At 38.5% G+C, this 22,411-nt stretch overlaps 1 protein-coding gene across 1 annotated transcript in view; it reads left to right on the forward strand.

Annotated features, from left to right (window-relative positions):
• The first annotated feature begins 3,551 nt into the window (after window positions 1-3,551).
• LOC128667147 (proton channel OTOP3-like) overlaps window positions 3,552-22,411 on the forward strand; it is a 71,864-nt gene continuing 53,004 nt past the window's right edge. The window contains exons 1-5 of the mRNA XM_053722075.1: window positions 3,552-3,885; window positions 7,222-7,361; window positions 7,741-7,799; window positions 17,143-17,229; window positions 22,101-22,129. Coding sequence (XP_053578050.1) covers window positions 3,552-3,885; window positions 7,222-7,361; window positions 7,741-7,799; window positions 17,143-17,229; window positions 22,101-22,129 — 649 coding nt within the window. The remainder of the gene's footprint in view (window positions 3,886-7,221; window positions 7,362-7,740; window positions 7,800-17,142; window positions 17,230-22,100; window positions 22,130-22,411) is intronic.

The following is a 22,411-nucleotide window of genomic DNA, read 5'->3' on the forward strand; positions in this document are numbered from 1 at the left end:
ACAAAAAAGGTGCTTAAAGTGTGAGAGGGATGTAAAAAAACAAAGAGGGTAAGGAGTATTTAAATAAACCAAAAGAAGAAGAAGACTAAAAGGAGGATATGTAAACTAAATGTAACTAGGGGATGGGTATGGGATGGGTATGGGGTATGGGATAAGAGTAAATGGGATGAAAGGGAATGGGACTACAAGGAATGGGGTATGGAGTGTAGTATGAGGGGGTAGGGGGTATGGAGTGTATGTAGTGTTATTGATAAGTGTATGTATGTATTGAATGTGTTTGCGTGTAAATGTGTTAAGTGTACAGAAAAATCACTCGCTCGCTAACTCACACTACTACTAATTCTCACTAACAAATACTCCCACTAACTCTCACTAACTACCAGTAACTTACGCTCCCACTAACAACTCTCACTAATAACTCCCACTAACTCACTCACGCTCCCACTAACAGACTCTCTCCCACTCCCACTAACTCCCACTAACTCACTCACTCTCTCACGCTAACACTAACTCACTCTCAAAAATTCTCAAACTCTCTAATATTAAACCTCCAATCTCCAAAGACCCAACAGCAACACAGTCAAAGAAGCCCTGCTTGTGTGGTGCTTATATACCCTGTGTAAATGTTTAATGATGTCCCAATTTCCGTTGTAAATAGTGTTCAGGTGTGCTTTATTAGCAATTAATATTATTGCAATGTGTATTAAGTGTGTGAATTTGCGCATGCTCATTTTGAGTTGGTATTTGTGGAATGTGTAGAATGCGATGATGTCATAGTGGTCGTTTTCTCTTTCATTGTCCAATAGTATTCTTTTTAAATGTGAATTTGCGATGGTGTGTTCTTCGTGAAGTGTTGTATATGTATGTTTGTCATAATATATAGTGATATTGAATGCGATTTTTTTCTAGTGTATGTATATCTTTTTTAATCCTTGTTGTTATTTTGCGATTTTCCGCATCTTAAAGTATATGCGTATTCCCCGTATAAATTTTATTACAAATTCCCCCGCTTGTGAATGTGTAATGCTTGTGTGCTTGTTGATTGATTGTTGTTGTGACATTTGGGGCGTGTTATTGTTGTGCATGATGTGGTATGCGTCATATGACCGAGCTGTGCGTATTCTCGCGAGATCGAGTGTTAGGTGAAAAAAGCTATCTTTTGCCTTTCCCATTGATCTCTATGGGAGACTGTCTAACGCGGGCAGGATTACGCGTGTGACATACACGCGTTAAGAGCATCGTTAGATGATCTTATTTGAACTCTAAATACCGGAGTTAAACAATGCCGTGCGTTAGACATAAAACACGCGTGGCGTTAGCAACCCATCTACCGCCGAACTCCAAATCTAGCCGTTAGTTACCTACAGTTAAGACAAATTTGAAGATATATATCTATATTTGCAAAGATAAATTACTTAGCATTAAGGATTTGTTTTTAAAATACACAGGCTATGAAATACAATGTTAAAAAAAATTGTTCCTTTAAGTCTGCTACCTACAGCAACAATGGATGTTTGTTTAAATATTTAGCATACAAAAGGCAGGCTTAAAACTATTCAGCACTATGTATATAATTCTAAAATATAAATATGCTCTTTAAATCTATCAGTTGTAATTTAACTGCAGTGACTATGCATATATTTTGTTTTAGACATTTACCTGTAATTAGCAACCTTTTATACTTTACCAAAATAAACAAATCAATATCTAATTTCCAATATTTCTCACAGGTCCAATTTCACCTCAGAATACAAAAATTAGAGTATGTTGCATGTGGAGAATAAAAAGTAGCTATTTGCTTATAATAACTGCAGCAGTTATCCATCCAGGGTTTCAGCAAACAGTTCACCAGTCAAAGTTTAGCAAAAGTTAGTCAAGTTTTTGCAGCAAAAGTTCTACCTTTTCTCTCTCTATGCTTGGGGTAAAATCATCTGATATCACCCCACCCCTTTTTTGTTAAGTACCATCATTGGTGAAATTGGAAACGCACAACGGAAGCTTGTCTCGGATTGGCCCTTCTAGCTTGTCCCTTCTCATTGGATACCTGGGATGTCTTATCGGGTTAGCCCTGGGAAATTTCATTTTTAACTGCCAAAGGCCTTCTGGCTGCAATACTGGATCTTGGCCATCGGGGGCAGCAGACAGACAAACAGTTTCATTTTATACTGCTAACAGAAGATTAACAGATTTTATATTTTTAATATGTACACTATAATTTGATATTAATAACCTATGTGTTTAATATTCGTAAGATCATATAGTGCTATTTCCTCTGATCACTTCAATATCAGACATAAGCATATTTTAATAATTATATCAATAAAAATTTATACTGCTAACTATTATCTCAAAATCCATCTAAAATAGCATTCAGCATCCTGGTATTTTATTGTATCTCAATAGGAATGCAATTAATTTCATATTTCTAATGCATATCTGAATGCATGACAATACCAAATGTAGATCTGAAATAAAAATAATAGTGTTATCAATCTTTATGTTACAATAGAAAATATCCACATGTCTGTTTTAATGATTAAGGACATCTTGTTTTCCTGTAACACAAAGGGAAAAATTGTCAAATATGTATACATCTATTTGTAGCATTTGTCCAAAATATTACTATTAGTCATTGCTTTTCATATTCCTAATTATCCATTCCTATGCTTAAAGAGGCTAAGACATTTTATGATTTTTATCTAAATATATATTTGAGTATTCCCTTCTATGAGGATTATATAGATAATTTCTTTTGCAAAGTTTATATTTTTCTATTTTATTATTCTCTTTATGTTACACAGAGATTTCAAATGCCAATTTGTCTGAGCTTTGCATATGGGAGACTCCACAGGGGATAATTTAAATATAGGTGATAATAGCCATTTCTTTAGCTACAAACTGGTTTTCCCTACGAATCTCATTAAGCCTAAAAGCAAGATCCCAGACATTTCGTCTTTATTCACTGTATGGGGTAAAGAATGTTTTGAAGTGACTTTTATGATTCATTCTGTGTAATCAAAAGCAGTGGGGCTAAATTTCACACAGTGCCATTTGAAGTTTTTAGAAATTAAATGAATTATTTGATGTACACAGCCACATCACCATTAAATAATAATAAGTATACCTGTGTACATCATCTAATAATATTTCAAATACCTTGACAAGGCTATTGAAAGATGCTATATGCAGAATGCAGCATAGTGTGATTCATATTGGTTGCAGGATTTAATTTTTAAAGTGCTCCCCCTGCTCACTGCTAACTTCGCTCTACCCAGCGAGCGCCATTCCTTTCAATAGGAAACATCTCGCCACTCACAGGGACTGCCCCTTTTTTACAATAATTCCACCAGTGCAACCCTTGGGATAGTCGGCATGAAAAACCACATATGAACTCATGAGGTTTAGATGATTGGGCCCCATGTCACAGACACACATTACTCTCAATATCACAGGCTCACTACTCTGTATTGAACTGATACAGTATCATTCTTGCCTTATACTACATGCTCACTGTCACACCTAAAACACATTTCACTATTTTTCTACCAGGAATGGATACTACAGAACCAAGCCAATTTGTGCATTATGAGCGATCATGGCTTCACCGACACTGTCCATCCCCCATAATCCAACACCAGCTGGCTCAGGGGTCAGGCCAACTCTTCTCAGGGCTCCTGGCCATGAACATCGTGTTCCTGGGAGCAGCTGTGGTCAGCAGTGTGATCCTGGCTGAGGGCTCCGTGAGCTCTAAAGTCTCAGACATCTTCATGTGCATCCTCATGCTTCTCAGTACTGGCTGGGCTTTCTACCACCTGCTGTGCACCCGGAGAAAACCCCACGCACTACCGATCCAAGACAGACATGCAGGGGCCCTCTGGGTAAAAGGTTAGAGCCTCACACATCTGTCTGGGCTGGGGAATATACAATGTTCATATACTTATATCATTTGTAGCCATTTTTTTATCCCTTTTATAATAGACATTTAGGGGCCAATTGATCAAATAGTCAATCGGCCCCAATGCATCTGTTTCTGCGCCAGCCTTCAAGCTCGCCAGAAAAAGGAGTTAAGAAGCAGCGGTCTTAAAACCGCTGCTCCTTAACTCATACGCCTCCTCTGAGGCTGCGGTCTACAATTTGCCCTATCATGTACGATCGGGTTGATTGACACCCCCTGCTAGTGGCCGCGAATCTGCAGGGGGTGGCATTGCACAAGCAGTTCACCAGAACTGCTTGTGCAATGTTAAATGCAGACAGAGTATGCTGTCGGCATTCAGCGATGTCTGGCGGACATTGATAAATTGGCCCCCATGTCATGACTTCTATCCAGTGCACTGAATTCCTGTTGTCACCTATATATTTTCTCTTCATATTTGTAATGACATTACCATAACACTTTCCTATGTTCAGCATATTTCCACATAAATATGCTTTGTCATTTAACACCATTATTAAACAAAGCCCTCTAATCGTTCCCTCTCAGGGACTGATATTGAAAACCTCGCCGCTCAGGTGAGATATTCTAAAATGATCCTCCAGCACTGCGAGATCCCTAGTGAAATTTTCAAAAGGCAGATTTGCTTTACTTCTCCAAGTAAATTTCTGTATGTGAAGAAAAGACAAGCCCAGTGCAATATAGCACTGCATAACATAACAGTTCTGCTGAATTTACACTTTGTGCTTTGTATTTTATATCAATTAACAGTTCAGATTATCTTTTATTACATTTAAACTTTTGCACTTTCTATTTTGTATTTTATTTTGTATACAGCAGTGTATTTAGGATTGTTTTCTGTGTAACTTTAACAAATTAGTCTCTTACTTTGCATATTTATGTGTAATATTTTCAAATTACATTGCACTTTGCATTACTTTTACTTAAATTGAAACATAAAACAATTCTCTAGTTTGAAGAGAGATTATAGAGCAGACTTCACAGGGGCTGAACTCACTGAATGTTTTAAGAAAACGGGAGGAACCTGGAATTCCCAGGGAGATGAGAGATGCCTTCCTTAGAAAGTAATAAAGTTCTCTGGGATACAAAATTAAATTACACGACAGAGAGAGAAGGTAACTGTAGAACACCTGGGACTGATATAAAGTGAAGTCATAATTAAACTTTCATGATTCAGATAGAGCATGCAACGTTAAACAACTTTCCAATTTACTTCTAATATCAATTTTGCTTTATTCTCTTGGTCTACTTTGTTGAAGAGCATACTTAATTATACCCATATGCAGCAAGGGAGCTAGCTGGTGATTTATAGCTGAACATGTATGTTTTTCTCCGTGGCTCACCAGATGTGCTCAGCTAGCTCCCAGCAGTGCATTCCTGCTCCTAAACATACTCTTCAACTAAGGATATCAAGAGAACAAAACGAATCGTATGATCATAATAATAATAATAATAATGCTAATCGTTTATGCTGTTTCATTCATTCTAGAAATCCCTATCACACTCAAGGGTTTATTCTGCTTCACTCATTCATACTTATTCATTCTTTAAGTCCAACTCTTGGTTTCATACTGCTTCACTTGTTATCTGAGCCTAACTCATATTAATAATTTCATACTGACATTTGTTCTCTAAGCCACAGTCATACTTAGTGGCTCACTTATTTCCATGTATTATGGTTTCTAACTGCTTCACTTAAACTAACCATACTTATCTTTTCATATGTTCTAGTCCCAGTCACACTCTTTCTTTCATACTTAGTACCTCACTAATTCTTTACATTTTATTTAGACTCATGGTTTTATTCTCACATACGCATTACCTTTGTCTCATACCTATTACCTGAATTTTAGTCATACGGTTTCATACTGTCTCACTCATTATCTAAATGTAAGTCACACTCATGGTTCCATGCCACCTACCTCGCCTACCTACCTTCTCATACTGCCTCACTCATTATCTAAATGTAAGTCACACTCATGGTTCCATGCCACCTACCTCGCCTACCTACCTTCTCATACTGCCTCACTCATTATCTAAATGTAAGTCACACTCATGGTTCCATGCCACCTACCTCACCTACTTACCTTCTCATACTGCCTCACTCATTATCTAAATGTAAGTCACACTCATGGTTCCATGCCACCTACCTCACCTTCTCATACTGCCTCACTCATTATCTAAATGTAAGTCACACCCATGGTTCCATGCCACCTACCTCACCTACTTACCTTCTCATACTGCCTCATTCATTATCTAAATGTAAGTCAAACTCATGGTTCCATGCCACCTACCTCACCTACCTATCTTCTCATACTGCCTCACTCATTATCTAAATGTAAGTCACACCCATGGTTCCATGCCACCTACCTCACCTACTTACCTTCTCATACTGCCTCACTCATTATCTAAATGTAAGTCAAACTCATGGTTCCATGACACCTACCTCACCTACCTACCTTCTCATACTGCTTTACTCATTATCTAAATTTTAGTCACACTCATGGTTCCATGCCACCTACCTCACCTACCTACCTTCTCATACTGCCTCACTCATTATCTAAATGTAAGTCAAACTCATGGTTCCATGCCACCTACCTCACCTACCTACCTTCTCATACTGCTTTACTCATTATCTAAATTTTAGTCACACTCATGGTTCCATGCCACCTACCTCACCTACCTACCTTCTCATACTGCCTCACTCATTATCTAAATTTAAGTCACACTCATGGGTCCATGCCACCTACCTACCTTCTCATACTGCCTCACTCATCATCTAAATTTAAGTCACTCTCATGGTTCCATGCCACTTACCTCACCTACCTACCTTCTCATACTACCTCACTTATTCTCTGAGTCTCATTGTTTCAAGCTGTTTCACTCATTAATCAAGTCTCAGTCTCATGCTGGCTCATTCATTCTCCCAGTGCTCATGACATTCATGGTTTTATTTTGTCTCAGTTATTATCATAGCCTCACTCATACACATGGTTTCATGATGCCTTATTATCTAAGTCTCCCATTCTCCTGTTTTCAAATTGCCTCATTCATTATCTAAGTCCCATTCATATTTATTATTCCATATTGCCTCAGTCATCTGAATTACTCCCTCATTTTTAAAAGCTTAGTCATGCTGGAAGTTTCATACTGCCTTACTCATTATCTGAGTCTCACTCATCTCAGTCATACTCTCAACCACTCTTTGGAAATCAGACTCTAACCCATTCTGCTTTTGGTGTCCCTCACTTTCACTCACTGTGTTTCAGCCTCTCTGATTTTGTTTGGCATATGCAGTCTACTTCTAATTGCGTTTAAGATCAGCTATCGTGTGATGCTCCTACAGTGTGATAACCTAACGACTGACATCCTTTTCGCCTCTGTGGAACTCCTTTTCATTTGTGTGCAGGTAACCTACTTAAGTAATAAGTGACATGTCTATATGTTATAAATTAACATGCAAATAACACTCAAATAATGTTGACAAAATGATAACACAGAGCTATCACATAGATCCGTGTTTCCCAACCGCGGTCCTCAAGTACCCCCAGCAGGCCAGGTTTTCATTATAGCTGAACCAGTGCACAGGTGAAGTAATCAGCTGATCAGTAACACCATGGTTACTAACTTCAGTTGATTATTTCACCTGTGCACTGGTTCAGCTATAATGAAAACCTAGCCTGTTGGAGGAACTTTAGGACCACAGTTGAGAAACAATGACATATAGCAGTAGCTGATAATAAATAGGGTGTTGACAAAGTGTTACTCACTTTATGACTTTCTCTCAGACATGTCTCCTATGGTTCACCTGCAAGGACTGCATCCAAGTGCAACACAACCTAACCAGGTGAGAGGGGAAGGAGGATCAGGGCTGGTAGGAAAAGAGTACAATGAGAGAGAGCATTTAGGCAGTGGTTAAAAAATTGATATATGGGGGGGATAAATTGAACAATTACAATTGCTGCAGCAGGAATATTTGCTTATATTATTGAGATGTGGTCTGGTGAGAAGATAAGTACCAGAAGATGAGTGAGAAGCAGAAAGAAAATGGGTGGGAAGATATTGATGGATGAATGACGTAGAAACAGCAGTATAATGGTGATTTAGGAGGCAAAGATAAAAACGTGGCAGTTTATTTTGGATGGACTGTTATTTCTTTTTCTCCCTCACATCCCCCACACCAATTTGTCCATCAATTATTTTTCTAGGCCCATCACATAGATGTGTCCACATAACTCCCACCTAGCTTTCATTGTGCTTTACATGTGTTTGTTTTCTTCACCCATTGGTTCAAGTCCATCAGACACACCAGTCCTTTTCCCAATCACTCATCTGTTTATGAATCAATTATATAAGATGAGAATAGACTGATGATAAACGGGGGGAGGGGGGTTGTTCGCAGTCACTATGCCCATGGTGGGATACTCCAAGAGGAATATCTCATGCAAATCCCTGTCTATCTCATTAAAGGGACAGTCAAGTCCAAAAAAAACTTTCATGATTCAAATAGGGCATGTAATTTTTTTTTTTTTTTTTACTTTTATTTATGATCCAAGTCATTGAACAAGACAAAATCAACCATAATGAAAGCATAACATAAAAGATACAATAGATTCGACAATATAGTACTATATTCAATTATGTATATAGTTAAGTTTAAATTTGTCATCATGTTGGTGAAAACATGAACATTTTAATTTCCAACAATGCTTGGGATTTTAATTTTCAAAACTCCCCCCCCCCATGCGAAGAAAGAGGGTAAAAAAAAACCTAATTATGAAGAAAAAATATACCAGAAAAAAAAAAAAAAAAAAGGAAAGAAAAAGAAAAAGGGGAAAATTTTCCCTTTCCCTTCCCTCTTCCTCCCTCTCTCCCCCCCTCTCCTCTGCCATCACCCTCCTCCTCCAAAGACTTTACCAGTTTCCTAGTAAGACAATTTCTGTGTTTCTGAAGGGAAAGATTAAGTAATCTATTTCTGCAGCAGGGAAAAATTTTTAAAAAGCGGCCCATTTATCAAAGAACCTTTTAATGTCTTGTTCATTATTTATATCTGCATTTTTCTGATCCAAAATATATTGCTTTTTCATACAGTTTTTTATTTCAGTAATGCTTGGCATTGCATGACTTTTCCACTTCTTTTTTTACCAGGCTCTTCCTTACCAGGCTCTTCCTTCAGGCATAATATTATTTGATATATTGTCAAAGAGACATGATCTATCTTAAGGACTTTTTTTAAGCAATATTCGACCCTAGCCCAAAGATTTCCAATCCTTGGGCAGTGCCAAAACATGTGCGTTAAGTCGGCTGCCTGATACGAACATTTAGGACATTTGTTAAACCCTACATTTGCACATTTAAAGCCTCTCTCGTGGGTAAAATATGCCCCATGGAGGAGCTTAACATGTGCCTCCCTCCAAGTTGCAGAGAGCGTTATTTGTGCAATTTTTTTAATTGACATTTGAATGTTTTTAGGCTCAATATTACTCTGAGGAATTACTGTATTCCAGTAGGAGGCAATCCTTTCCAAAACCGGCTCACCTTTATTTGTACCCAGAAGATGATAACATGGTGCAATTGACATATGGCCATTTCTTGTTAGAACAAGCCAGTCATCGAGTTTGCCTAATCCCCATTCCCAGCCTGCTTTCTTGACTAGATCTTGTGCATAATGCCTTAATTGCAAATACGCAAAGAAATCTTTGTTGGATAGATCAAAATCTCTTTTTAATTCCTGAAATGTTTTAATATATTTTCTCTTTGTCAATTATTTGAAATACCTTTGTTAACCCCTGCGTATGCCATTTCCTAAAGACTTTGGAAAATATTCCTGATTGAAAATTAGGGTTACCTATTATGGGCAATAGGCAAGTAGCGCTGTTGTTAATTGAGAGAAGAGTTACTATTTTGTGCCAAGCTTTAAGTGGGTTGAGAATTGTTTTAAGTCGTTTAATTTCTAAGGGAATTTCCTTAGGTGCTAAGTGTAATAATGCAGATAAGGAGTACGGATGGCAGACACTGGCCTCAAGATAGTTGTTCAAAACATAATTATTAGATGAGATCCAATCTACTACAACACGGGCCAGGAAAGAGAGGTTATATAGCCTTATATCTGGTAAAGCAAGACCACCATCTTTTCTTGATATTGAAAGTTTCAAAATAGATATCTTTGACCTCTTATTCTGCCATAGGAACTGGATAAGTGAGGTATTAATTGAACGTATATCTTTTCCTAATAGAATTATTGGTGTATTTTGAAGTATATATAAGAGTTTTGGAAGAAGAGCCATTTTAAAAAGGGCAATCCTTCCAGAGAGTGATATTGGAAGATTTTGCCATATCATAAGCTTTTCTTTGATCAATTTAACTATTGGGGGTACATTCAAAGTATAGAGATCTGCAGATCTTGTCGGAATATGAATTCCTGGATATTTGAAAGAGTCTTTTACTTGACAAAAAGGAGTGTTTAATATTGAGGTTTTGTTTTTCCTAAGCCATAACATCTCTGATTTTGCCATGTTTACTTTATATCCAGAGAATGAGCCAAATTGCTCCAAGATCTGGAAAAGTTTTGGTAAATTTAGTTTAGTATTAGCCAGATAAAGCAGCAGATCATCAGCATAGAGACCAATTTTTATTTCACAGTTACGAATTTTTATACCATCAAGATGGTGACGAAATTTAATTGCCAGAGGTTCAATAGAAGGGGAGAGAGGACAACCCTGCCTTGTTCCTCTACCTAAAAAAATAGGAGGAGAAATATTGTTATTCACTATCAATCTTGTAGATGGTTGTTTATATAAATTCTTGATAAATTCAAGAAAATTACCTCCGATCCCAAATTGCCTTAACGATGTTTTGATATGTTCATAGAATATTGAATCGAAGGCTTTTTCAGCATCTAAAGAAATAATAGAAAGATCAGGTAAGTCCTCCCCCCCATTAGTTAAGCTAGATAAAACCTCAAAGTATTCTGTCACCATTAGGGCTTCCCTGATTTTTGAAGCTGAATTGCGGTTATTTAGAAAACCTGCTTGGTCGGTATGAATAATTTCTGAGAGCGGCCCCTGAAGTCTAGATGCAAGAATTGCAGTGAGGATTTTGTAATCTGAGTTTAGCAAAGCGATTGGTCTATAAGATTCCTTATATTCAGGATCTTTTCCGCCTTTTAATATTAAAGTTGTATAAGAATTAGTAAACGAAGAGGGAATCAATTTACCACCAATGAAAAAACTATTGAAGAGCGTACAGAGATGTGAGGTGGCTTCGCCGGTAAGAATTTTGTAAAATTCGTTAGGGAGGCCATCTGGGCCTGCTGCTTTATTTGGGGCAAGTTTAGATATTACTTTCTCTATTTCTTCTATAGAAATAGGAGCGTTGAGACTGTCAAGCATTTCTGATGTGACAGTAGGATATGTAATATCCCTCCAGAAGTCATCAGATGCATGTATATTACTTGTTTTAAATGAATATAGTTCCTGATAATATTCATTAAATGCGGCCAATATGTCTTCGGCTTTGGAGACCTGAAGCTCTTTATTATGCAATTTGTCTATGATTGATTGTTTTTTCTCATTTTTTATTAATTTGGCCAACATCTTACCTGATTTGTTACCATATTTATGTAGTTTAGCCTGCAATTTTAATTCCTTTTGAGTTTCTTGCAGTAAAACAAAAGTGTCCCTTTCATTTTTTGCTCTGACATATTTTGCCCAGTTTAAAGGGGTCTTATCGAGCAGATAATGATTATATGCGTTAGTTAAACATTGGCATGACTCCTTTTCTCTGGATCGAATTTTCTTATGCAGAGCTGCACTGTATGAAATTATCTCCCCTCTCATCACTGCTTTTGCAGTATCCCAAAATATTTCAGGGCGATTTAAATAATCTCTATTAAAGTGTGCAAATTCCTTGTATCTATTTATGAGCCAATTCTTGAATTTTAACTCAGTGATTAAATAATAGGGGGAAAAAAAACGTGCTGGAGTAGAATGGGAACGTGCGGGCTGAAATTCGAGTACAATCGGTGCATGATCTGAGAGGAAGATTGGTCCTATATCTGAATTTAACCCTTGCAATACCATACGTTCATCAATTAAAAATATGTCGATTCTAGAGAGTGTCTTATGCGCCTTGGAGAGACATGTAAAGTTTTGAATGGAAGGATTTTGCTGTCTCCAAATATCCCGCAGCGCTAAGTTCTGCATGATTTTTTTAAACATCTTACCCTCTAGGTTGTCTTTTTTTTGTTTTAATTGTTTAACATTGTGCCTAAGCCTATCGATCGGGCACTGTGGTGCCATGTTATAGTCTCCTCCTACAATTAGGGAGCCTTCCGCATAGGATAATAATTTAGTCTGCAGAGTGTTCCAGAATTTTGGATCAAACTCGTTAGGGCCATATGTATTGCAAAATGTATACATCTTCTGGGCAATCTTTATTTTCAATAAGACATATCTCCCCCCGATATCAGCCTCAAAATGTACAACTTCTGTATTGATTTTCTTTCCTATTAAAATTGCTACCCCCCTTTTCCTCTTAACACTGGGTGCAAAATAAATTTCTTTTACCCATGATGATTTAAGTTTTAAAGATTCTTCAGCTGATAAGTGGGTTTCTTGAATGAACCCTATGTCAGTCTGAAGCTTTCGTAAGTGATTGAGAATTGCCTTTCTCTTTATAGGGGTGGTTATGCCACCAACATTCCACGATACTATTTTACAATTACTATTCCGCATAGTCGATTATGTATTTAGGAGGAAGGAGGAGAGAAGAGGAGAGAGAGAGAGAGAAAAAAAAAGAAAAAAAAAAAAAAAAAAAAAAAAAGGGAAGAATATTTTTTGAACAATTACATATTCTCCGCATAGGTGGGGGTAGGACCCTAAGACACGTGTCTAGAAGAGACACAGTCTTCCCCATAAGCAAAAACCTGTAGATCTAACAATTGATTATTTAATATTGTTATTATTAAACTAAGAGCCCAGTGTGTTAAAGAAGCTCTCAGCCGCTTGGGGTTCTTCAAAGAAATGTGTGACTTCTCCAACTTTAACCTTTAATTTGTAAGGATACATTATGGTTGCCTGATACCCTTTTTGTATCAATTTGGAGCAAATAGGAGCAAGCTCCCTTCTCCTTGCTGCAGTGTCAGCAGAGAAATCTTGAAACATGAGGATTGTAGCGTCACCAGCCTTAACAGGCTGTTGTTTGCGATAATACTGGAATAAAGTAAGTTTATCTTGAAAATTTAAAATTCTAGCAATAACCGGCCTAGGCCTAGTTCTTTCTTTGTTGCCTGATCGAGAGATACCAAGTCTGTGTGCTCTCTCCACTGGGATGGGATATAAAGTAGATGGCATTTTTAAAATTGTAGGCAAGGTTTCTGATATAAAATTAACGAGGTTGTCATATTGCTGCTCTTCCGGAAGACCTATGATTCTTATATTATTTCTTCTAGAACGGTTTTCAAGGTCTTCTAATCTATTTTGAATTTTCTGCACGCTATTGTTTATACCTTCTAGATTGGAGCTGTGTACTATTGTTAGGTCTTCCAGGTCCGAAACTCTTTGTTCGGCTTCTTGTAACCTATTTGAAAATTGACGAACCTCTTGTGTAAGAGAGAGAAAATCTTGCTTAATTTCAGCTCTAAGAGCCTCAAATTTAGGAGAGAGCGCATCTGATATATTGGCGACTAAACTGTGAATATTGGTTAATTCCTGTATGGCTGGTAGATTAAGCATTGTTGATTGTGCTTCCGTGGTGGTCTCTTGATTGCCCTTCAATTTTCTGTCTCTCTGTCTTGCTGCCATGACTGGAGAAGGGTTCCAGGGTGAAGTGTGAAGGAATTTATCCATGTGCCAGTGAAAAAAAAAAGAAAAGAAAAAATTAAAAAAATAAAGTGAAGCGAATTATCTCAGTGAGGGTCAATACAAGGGGTGAATTATTCCGAATTAAGTTTGAGAGGGTAAACCGTTCTCAGTTGGACAAGTGAGGATGGGTATGTGCGGTGTGGTGGCTAAGTGAGGGAGAGGGGGAAACAAAAAAAAAGAAAAAAAAAAATAAATGAATTAAATCGTGCTATTTAAGTCCAGTCAAGGGTGCAATGATCAGGGACATTATTACTATAGGCAATATTGTATCGAATTATGGACTGTAAAGAGAATAATATCTCTAAAAGCACCAATAACAATTCCTCAGTTAACTTTATAACCAAAAGAGTGTTATTCCAGCAAATGTATACAATGTATCTGGCAGATTGCGAGATATATGTGCAGTGACCTATTTATATCCAGGTTCCCTCAGTTACCTTTGTGTTATATTTTCAGTGAAAATAGGATCCTTTTTTTTTCCTTTGAAAATGGGTATTAAGTAGATTAACTAAAAATCTTGTATTTCTATACCGGCTTTCCCCCTACCAAATGGACAGAGATAGTATTTTATTTTCAGGAAAAAACAGGAGATTTATTCTTAATAAAGACTAATTAAATAGTGTAGTTAGGGATCTTTTATATTTCTATATAACCTTATCCTTTTAGCAGTAATAAGAAATGATAAATCCTTGTAGTGATTATAAAAAAACTCCTTTGATGTTAAAACATTAATTCCCCAGTTACACTTGATAACCTTGCATTCCCTTCCCTGAATAAACTTCGCTTCTTAGAGGAGAAAATACAATGAACTTTTACATGTTATACACAACCTACAATTTTCTAAGCTTAACTCTTGCCTTCCCCCCCTCCTCTTCACCTTCCCCCTCTTCCCCTTTCCACTTAGCCAAGATTTACTCAATACATTGTTATGGCGATAATGTAACAAAATATAAGAGATACATTTTAACTAAGCCAAGCCAATTAACAGGAAATAAAGGGAAAGGAGAGAGAAAGGGAAAAAAAAGCAGAAAGAGAAAAAAAAAAGTTCCTTTGTATAATTAAAGAAATACAGCCAGTCTCTTTATGTGTAGAGCTCTCCACCTTACCTGGAATGTTCATGTGTTAATATTCAACTAATGTCAAGGTAGGTAGGCGGAGAGAGCCTGCAAATATGGTAGTACCGAATTGCAATACCTGTTTGTGGGGTTAGTTTAATGTCCAGCTATCAAAGCGTTTTTACCAACACCAGCACAATGCTCCCCAGGACAGGCAGATTCGGATAGTACCTCTGTAAAGAAAAGAAAAAATGAAACAGAGAAAACCTGATCCAGGAATATTCGCCTCTTATTCTGACGTTTGGCCCCAACGTCTAAGGAGACCAGGATGAAGACACTTAAAGGCGCCAAGCAGGGGAATCTTCAGCAGCCGTCCCAAGACCGGTCACACTCAGTCCCGACCTCCCGCGCAGCACCGGTGGGGGAGGGGGGAAGTCTCCAGCAGACCTTCAGTTAGTCACCAGACAGAACCGCCTTGAGTATCCAGCGACCCCTGCTTGAAGATGCGACTTCGCCACCACACTTTGGGCCAGCTCCGCAATTGCTCTCTATCTCCCTCACAACTTCGGTGGGGGAGGGGAAGGTATGTGGGAGGTCCGCCGGACCACTGTAGGCACTCGGAGCAGGAGTCAGGGGAGAAAACAGCAGGTCCTCAGTAGATGCAGCAATGCTGAGATGTGTGGACGGCCCTAACCTCCCACGCAGCACCGGTGGGGGAGGGAAGGGTGTGAGGAAGGACTGCTGTTTATGCTGTAGATAGGATTCAGGGCAGTTTGTCAGTGTAGCAAGAGAGATGAAATGAAATCAACCTCGACCTCCCACGCAGCACCGGTGGGGGAGGGAGGGCATGTAAAGAGACTGCTGTTTATGTTGCAGGTAGGATTCAGGGCAGTTTGTCAATATAGCAAGAAAAATGAATAAAGTCAGCCTCGACCTCCCACGCAGCACCGGTGGGGGAGGGGAGCACCCAGATCCTCCTTAAATTTAGATTGAAAGTTCTGCTTGTACATACAAAAAAAAGAAAAATAAAAAGAGTCCAATTATACAGGCTTTTGCAAGCTGACTAACAGTGTCAGCACAGTGGGATGTCTATCCACTGTCAGGTTCCAGGAGCGGTGAAATAAGCTATCCAGATAGCTACCCAGTTCTCTGGGTTAGGCACGAGAGGCTCCGCCAGCAGCTGCAGGACTGGAAGGTAATCACACACAGGTGTGTGCAGTTAGCTCCTCCTCCGGAACCACAGAGTGTGCTAGCAGGGCATGTAATTTTAAACAACTTTCCAATTTACTTTTATCACCAATTTTGCTTTGTTCTCTTGGTATTCTTAGTTGAAAGCTAAACCTAGGAGGTTCATATGCTAATTTCTAAGACTTTGAAGGCTGCCTATAATCTAAATGCATGTTTTTCACCACTAGAGGACGTTAGTTCATTTGTTTCATATAGATAACATTGAGCTCATGCACTTGAATTTACCGAGGAGTGAGCACTCATTGGCTAAAATGCAAGTCTGTCAAAAGAACTGAAATAAGGGCACAGTGAGTCTGCAGAGGTTTAGATAAAAGGTAATTACAGAGGTAAAACGTGTATTATTATAACTGGGGAAATTAACTGGGAAAATGGGGAATGGGTAATTAAGGGATTATCTATCTTTTAAAACAACAAAAATTCTGGTGTTGACTGGCCCTTCCATCACTTTCTCCTACCTGTCCATGTCTCACTTATCTAAAATCTTTGTCCCTTTAATTCACTTGTCTATGTCAATTAAATGTAAAATGCATCATGTTCATCTATGTGACCTGCAAGTATCCATTCCTCTTAATGACTTACTAGTTAATATGACTCTCAGTTGACTGTCCATGCCCCCTTACACATCTGCCTTTATTAAACACATTTCTTTCTGTCTCGATTTTGCACACACCCATCTCCATGTTCTTGATACATCTATCCATGTCCCAGTCACAGGCATGTCAATGCCTTCCTCACCCAACTCTCTGTGTCACTATCAACAACCTTCCCCTGTTCTTGTCACCCATCTTCCCATGTCCAATAAACTCTTTTATACAAGTTTCTGCATCTCTTCAGACAACTTTGACCCTTACACACATCTGTTCAAGTTATTTGACCTGCCAAGTAGTCATCATGTCTCCCCCCCATTACTATTATACAACTATTCTTTACTCTTCTCTGCATGTTTGTATACCTTCCAAACACTAGTCTTTGTTCTATGTGCCTGAAATTATTTAGCTGCCTCTCTCACCCACTTTGTCCCTAGATTCGGTCTCATGCTGACACTCTCCACCAACCTGCTACTTTGGATTTTGGATGTTATCATTGACTCAGTGAACAGAAAAGATGATATGTTCCAAAACACCACATCAGGCAAGTCCCTGTTTACTATATAGTTCCCAGTTTGACAGAGGCAATTTTGGTATTTTTGATCATTATTGGTTTCACCATAATTATCCACTCTCTTGTTAAGTGCACCATACATATTATATAATAATTTTTTTAACAGACAAAGAGGGCTTTCTTGTGATACTATAAAAAATAATTAATAAAAATTAAATTAAAACTGAAAAATGGAAATAAAAAAAAAATCTTTTTTTTTTCAGTTTTCTTTATAATAATTTCTATGCAACTATTGTAGCTAAAGAAAGATACCTCAAAATAGATTCATTATTTTGTCCTGATTTTAGTATTACCTCATATGTCTAGATTTCTAAATCATTTATAGCCAATGTAAAAGTGATGTGCGGTGAGGTCAGAGGCTGGTGAGGCTATTAATAAAGTTGCTTCATTCTCTTGTCATCCTTTGTTGAAGGATATGCAGCAATGCACAACTGGATGCTAACTGAACATATTAAATGAGCCAATGACAAGAGGCATATGTGCACAACCACCAATCACCAGCTGCTCCGAGTAGTGCATTGCTGCTCCTTAGCCTACCTAGGTATGCTTTTTAAAGGATACTAAAAGAAAAAAAGCAAATTTGATAACATAAGTAAAATGTAAAAGTCTTTAATATTGTATGTTCTATCTGAAACATAAAAGAAAAATGTTGTGTTCTGTTGAATATATCCCAGCTGTAGAAAATGAATATTAATATATTCTTCAATAAAAAAAACTAAACACTTTCCATGTTTGTTGTTTTTGTGATAAGTGTTAAAATGACTCTTCTGACAGTAGTTAGCAGAAATACCCATCAAAGCACACAGACATAAATCACAAGGCTAACCTGTGAAATCTGTATTTAAGATAAATGAAGAGAACTGACATGCATTTCCAAACAACTATAACTTTCTGTGATTAATAGTCTGCAACGTTTAATCAACAGCTCTTGTAGAATCAGCAGCAGAGCAGCCTATATCAGATTTCAGTTTTTACTTTGTAACCCATATTTTAAGACTGCTAGTCCAGTACTCAATTCCTAGAAGACATTGAAAGCTTCAGTTAGAGTTGCGGTCACTATCTGCCAGTGCCTTGTCCCTGATGTGCTATAGATTGTTGCCATAATGTTCTGAAGACATATGTACAGCCCCTTAATACTGAACAAAAATGTATAGAACAGAATTCTAATCAGTGAGCTGAATTTAATACGGGGTGGTGCAATGTTCTAGAAACGCTTTAAAAAAAACTTTTTGTAGAAAGGCAACAGTCACAGTGACACTTTTGTTTTGATTAGAACTAGCATAGCATTAGCAATGTGTTTCAATGAAAGGAAGACTAGTTTTTGGATGGAATCTACTACTTGATACATTTATATCAATTTCATAAGGAAGACTAGTTTTTGGATGGAATCTACTACGTGATAAGTTGATATTAATTTCATAAGGTCAGTCATTGCACCACCCCATATTAAATTCAGCTCCCTAATTAGAATTCTGTCTGTTCTATGCATTTTATCAGCAGTAACTAAATGACACGATACACACCATACACATGACCTTTTTATGTTCCTTACCTCAACATGGAATATGGATGACTGACAGTCAGTCATCCATATTCCATGTTGGGGTAAGGAACATAAAAAGTTAAGCCAAGCCTTGCTGCCTTAGTCTAGCCTAATAGCCTTAAAATTTAAAAGCCTTTTAAAATTTAAGGTTATTAGGCTAGGCTAAGGCAGCAAGGCTTGTGCTTTTCCCCGCCGGCGCCTGCATATTCCACCCGACGGGGTCCCGGCACCACCAGTGACCGCCACCTGTGCTGAGTGTGACTGGTGCTGACCCACCCTATCCCTCCCTAACCATATGAAACCTACCTTACCAAGAAGCTCAGATCAGCTGCTGCACTATGCCGGTCCGGTATATTCAGTAATCCGGTTGGCAAACTTGGCAATCCAGTTGGCAAGTAGTCCAAGGCTCCAAGCCAACAGCCAAGGTGGTGGTCCCATGGTGGGCTTATGCGGCTAATGGCTAAAGAGGGCAGCAGCTGCCAGAGACAGGGACTATCGGATCACCGCATGACACCACACGTGAGTCGTCTCACTCACTATGCGCCTCTCTCTAGTCTAGTCTCTTCCCGCCCGACATCCAGACCTCGATGACATCACTCAGGAACACTGATTGGCTAGGCTCCCAAGGCTTTTTAGAGAGCAGCCTCTTGGGAGCGATATGGACCGCAAACTAAGAGACTTAACCACTGGGTGGCAGTCTCTGCGCGGCCCATATAAAAAATCCTCAAAGACATCCATATTGCGCAAAGGGAGGGCTGACCGCTGCTTCATAACTTCTGCTTCCGGCTCGTCGGAAACAAGGGGCCTCAAGTTCCATACAGAACTTGATAAATATGCCCCCTTGAGTCATTTTTTCAAGGTTTTTGGACTTTTGATTTGTCAGAAACCCATTTGGCCTATTTAAAAATGACATTTTTTCTTATTCACACTTTTTTTTTTAATGCTCACACGTTAATAAACACATTATTTTTGTTTAACAAAAAGTTAAAATGTAGCTGAAATCACACTTTAAAACTAGCAAATGCCGATCACAGCTATTTTTGGAATTTGTTTTACTAATAACGAATCCTAAATATTTGTACATCTTCTGGAATAAGGCAATTCCTGCAGTTCTGTTGGTGGATTGTAACGTGCCTCTACAAGCCTGACAAGAAAGCATTACTCTAGGATTGAAACGTGCCTCTACAAGCCCGGTAAGAAAACATTACTCTAGGATTGTAACGTGCCTCTACAAGCCCGACAAGAAAACATTACTCTAGGATTGTAACATGCCTCTACAAGACCGACAAGAAAACATTACTCTAGGATTGTAACGTGCCTCTACAAGCCCGGCAAGAAAACATTACTCTAGGATTGTAACGTGCCTCTACAAGCCCGACAAGAAAACATTACTCTAGGATTGTAACGTGCCTCTACAAGCTCGACAAGAAAACATTACTCTAGGATTGTAACGTGCCTCTACAAGCCCGACAAGAAAACATTACTCTAGGATTGTAACGTGCCTCTACAAGCCCGACAAGAAAACATTACTCTAGGATTGTAACGTGCCTCTACAAGCCCGACAAGAAAGCATTACTCTAGGATTGTAACGTGCCTCTACAAGCCTGACAAGAAAACATTACTCTAGGATTGTAACGTGCCTCTACAAGCCCGACAAGAAAACATTACTCTAGGATTGTAACGTGCCTCTACAAGCCCGACAAGAAAACATTACTCTAGGATTGTAACGTGCCTCTACAAGCCCGACAAGAAAACATTACTCTAGGATTGTAACGTGCCTTTACAAGCCTGACAAGAAAACATTACTCTAGGATTGTAACGTGCCTCTACAAGCCCGACAAGAAAACATTACTCTAGGATTGTAACGTGCCTCTACAAGCCCGACAAGAAAACATTACTCTAGGATTGTAACGTGCCTCTACAAGCCCGACAAGAAAACATTACTCTAGGTTTGTAATGTGCCTCTAAAAGCCCGACAAGAAAACATTACTCTAGGATTGTAACGTGCTTCTACAAGCCTGACAAGAAAACATTACTTTAGGATTGTAACATGCCTCTACAAGCCCGACAAGAAAACATTACTCTAGGATTGTAACATGCCTCTATAAGCCCGACAAGAAAACATTACTCTAGGTTTGTAATGTGCCTCTAAAAGCCCGACAAGAAAACATTACTCTAGGATTGTAACGTGCCTTTACAAGCCTGACAAGAAAACATTACTCTAGGATTGTAACGTGCCTCTACAAGCCCGACAAGAAAACATTACTCTAGGATTGTAATATGCCTTTACAAGCCCGACAAGAAAACATTACTCTAGGATTGTAACGTGCCTCTACAAGCCCGACAAGAAAACATTACTCTAGGATTGTAACGTGCCTCTACAAGCCCGACAAGAAAACATTACTCTAGGTTTGTAATGTGCCTCTAAAAGCCCGACAAGAAAACATTACTCTAGGATTGTAACGTGCTTCTACAAGCCTGACAAGAAAACATTACTTTAGGATTGTAACATGCCTCTACAAGCCCGACAAGAAAACATTACTCTAGGATTGTAACATGCCTCTACAAGCCCGACAAGAAAACATTACTCTAGGATTGTAACATGCCTCTACAAGCCCAGCAAGAAAACATTACTCTAGGATTGTAACGTGCCTCTACAAGCCCGGCAAGAAAACATTACTCTAGGAATGTAACGTGCCTCTACAAGCCCGGCAAGAAAACATTACTCTAGGATTGTAACATGCCTCTACAACCCAGACAAGAAAATATTACTCTAGGATTGTAATGTGCATCTACAAGCCCAGCAAGAAAACATTACTCTAGGATTGTAACGTGCCTCTACAAGCCCGGCAAGAAAACATTACTCTAGGATTGTAACGTGCATTTTTCAGAAAATAAAGATGTTTGCTAATTTAAAGGGACATTAAAGAGATATAAAGCCCTTTTTGTATTATTATTCAGACAGAGCATGAGATTACAAACAACTTTCTAATTTACTTCTATTATTAATTTTTCTTCCTTCTCTTGGACTTTTGTTGAAAAGCAGGGATGTTTAGGAGCTGGACCATTTCTGGAGAACTATATGGCAGCAGTTTTGCTTGAATGTTATCTATTTCAAGAGCACTATATGGCAGCAGTTTTGCTTGAATGTTATCTATTTTTTTGTAACGTGCCTCTACAAGCCCGACAAGAAAACATTACTCTAGGATTGTAACGTGCCTCTACAAGCCTGACAATAAAGCATTACTCTAGGATTGTAATGTGCCTCTACAAGCCAGACAAGAAAACATTACTCTAAGATTGAAACGTGCCTCTGCAAGCCCGACAAGAAAACATTACTCTAGGATTGAAACGTGCCTCTACAAGTCCGACAATAAAACATTACTCTAGGATTGTAACGTGCCTCTACAAGCCTGACAAGAAAGCATTACTCTAGCATTGAAACGTGCCTCTACAAGCCCGGCAAGAAAACATTACTCTAGGATTGTAACGTGCCTCTACAAGCCCGACAAGAAAACATTACTCCAGGATTGTAACGTGCCTCTACAAGCCCGACAAGAAAGCATTACTCTAGGATTGTAACATGCCT

This window comes from Bombina bombina, chromosome 1, assembly GCF_027579735.1.
Source record: "Bombina bombina isolate aBomBom1 chromosome 1, aBomBom1.pri, whole genome shotgun sequence".
Taxonomy (NCBI): domain Eukaryota; kingdom Metazoa; phylum Chordata; class Amphibia; order Anura; family Bombinatoridae; genus Bombina; species Bombina bombina.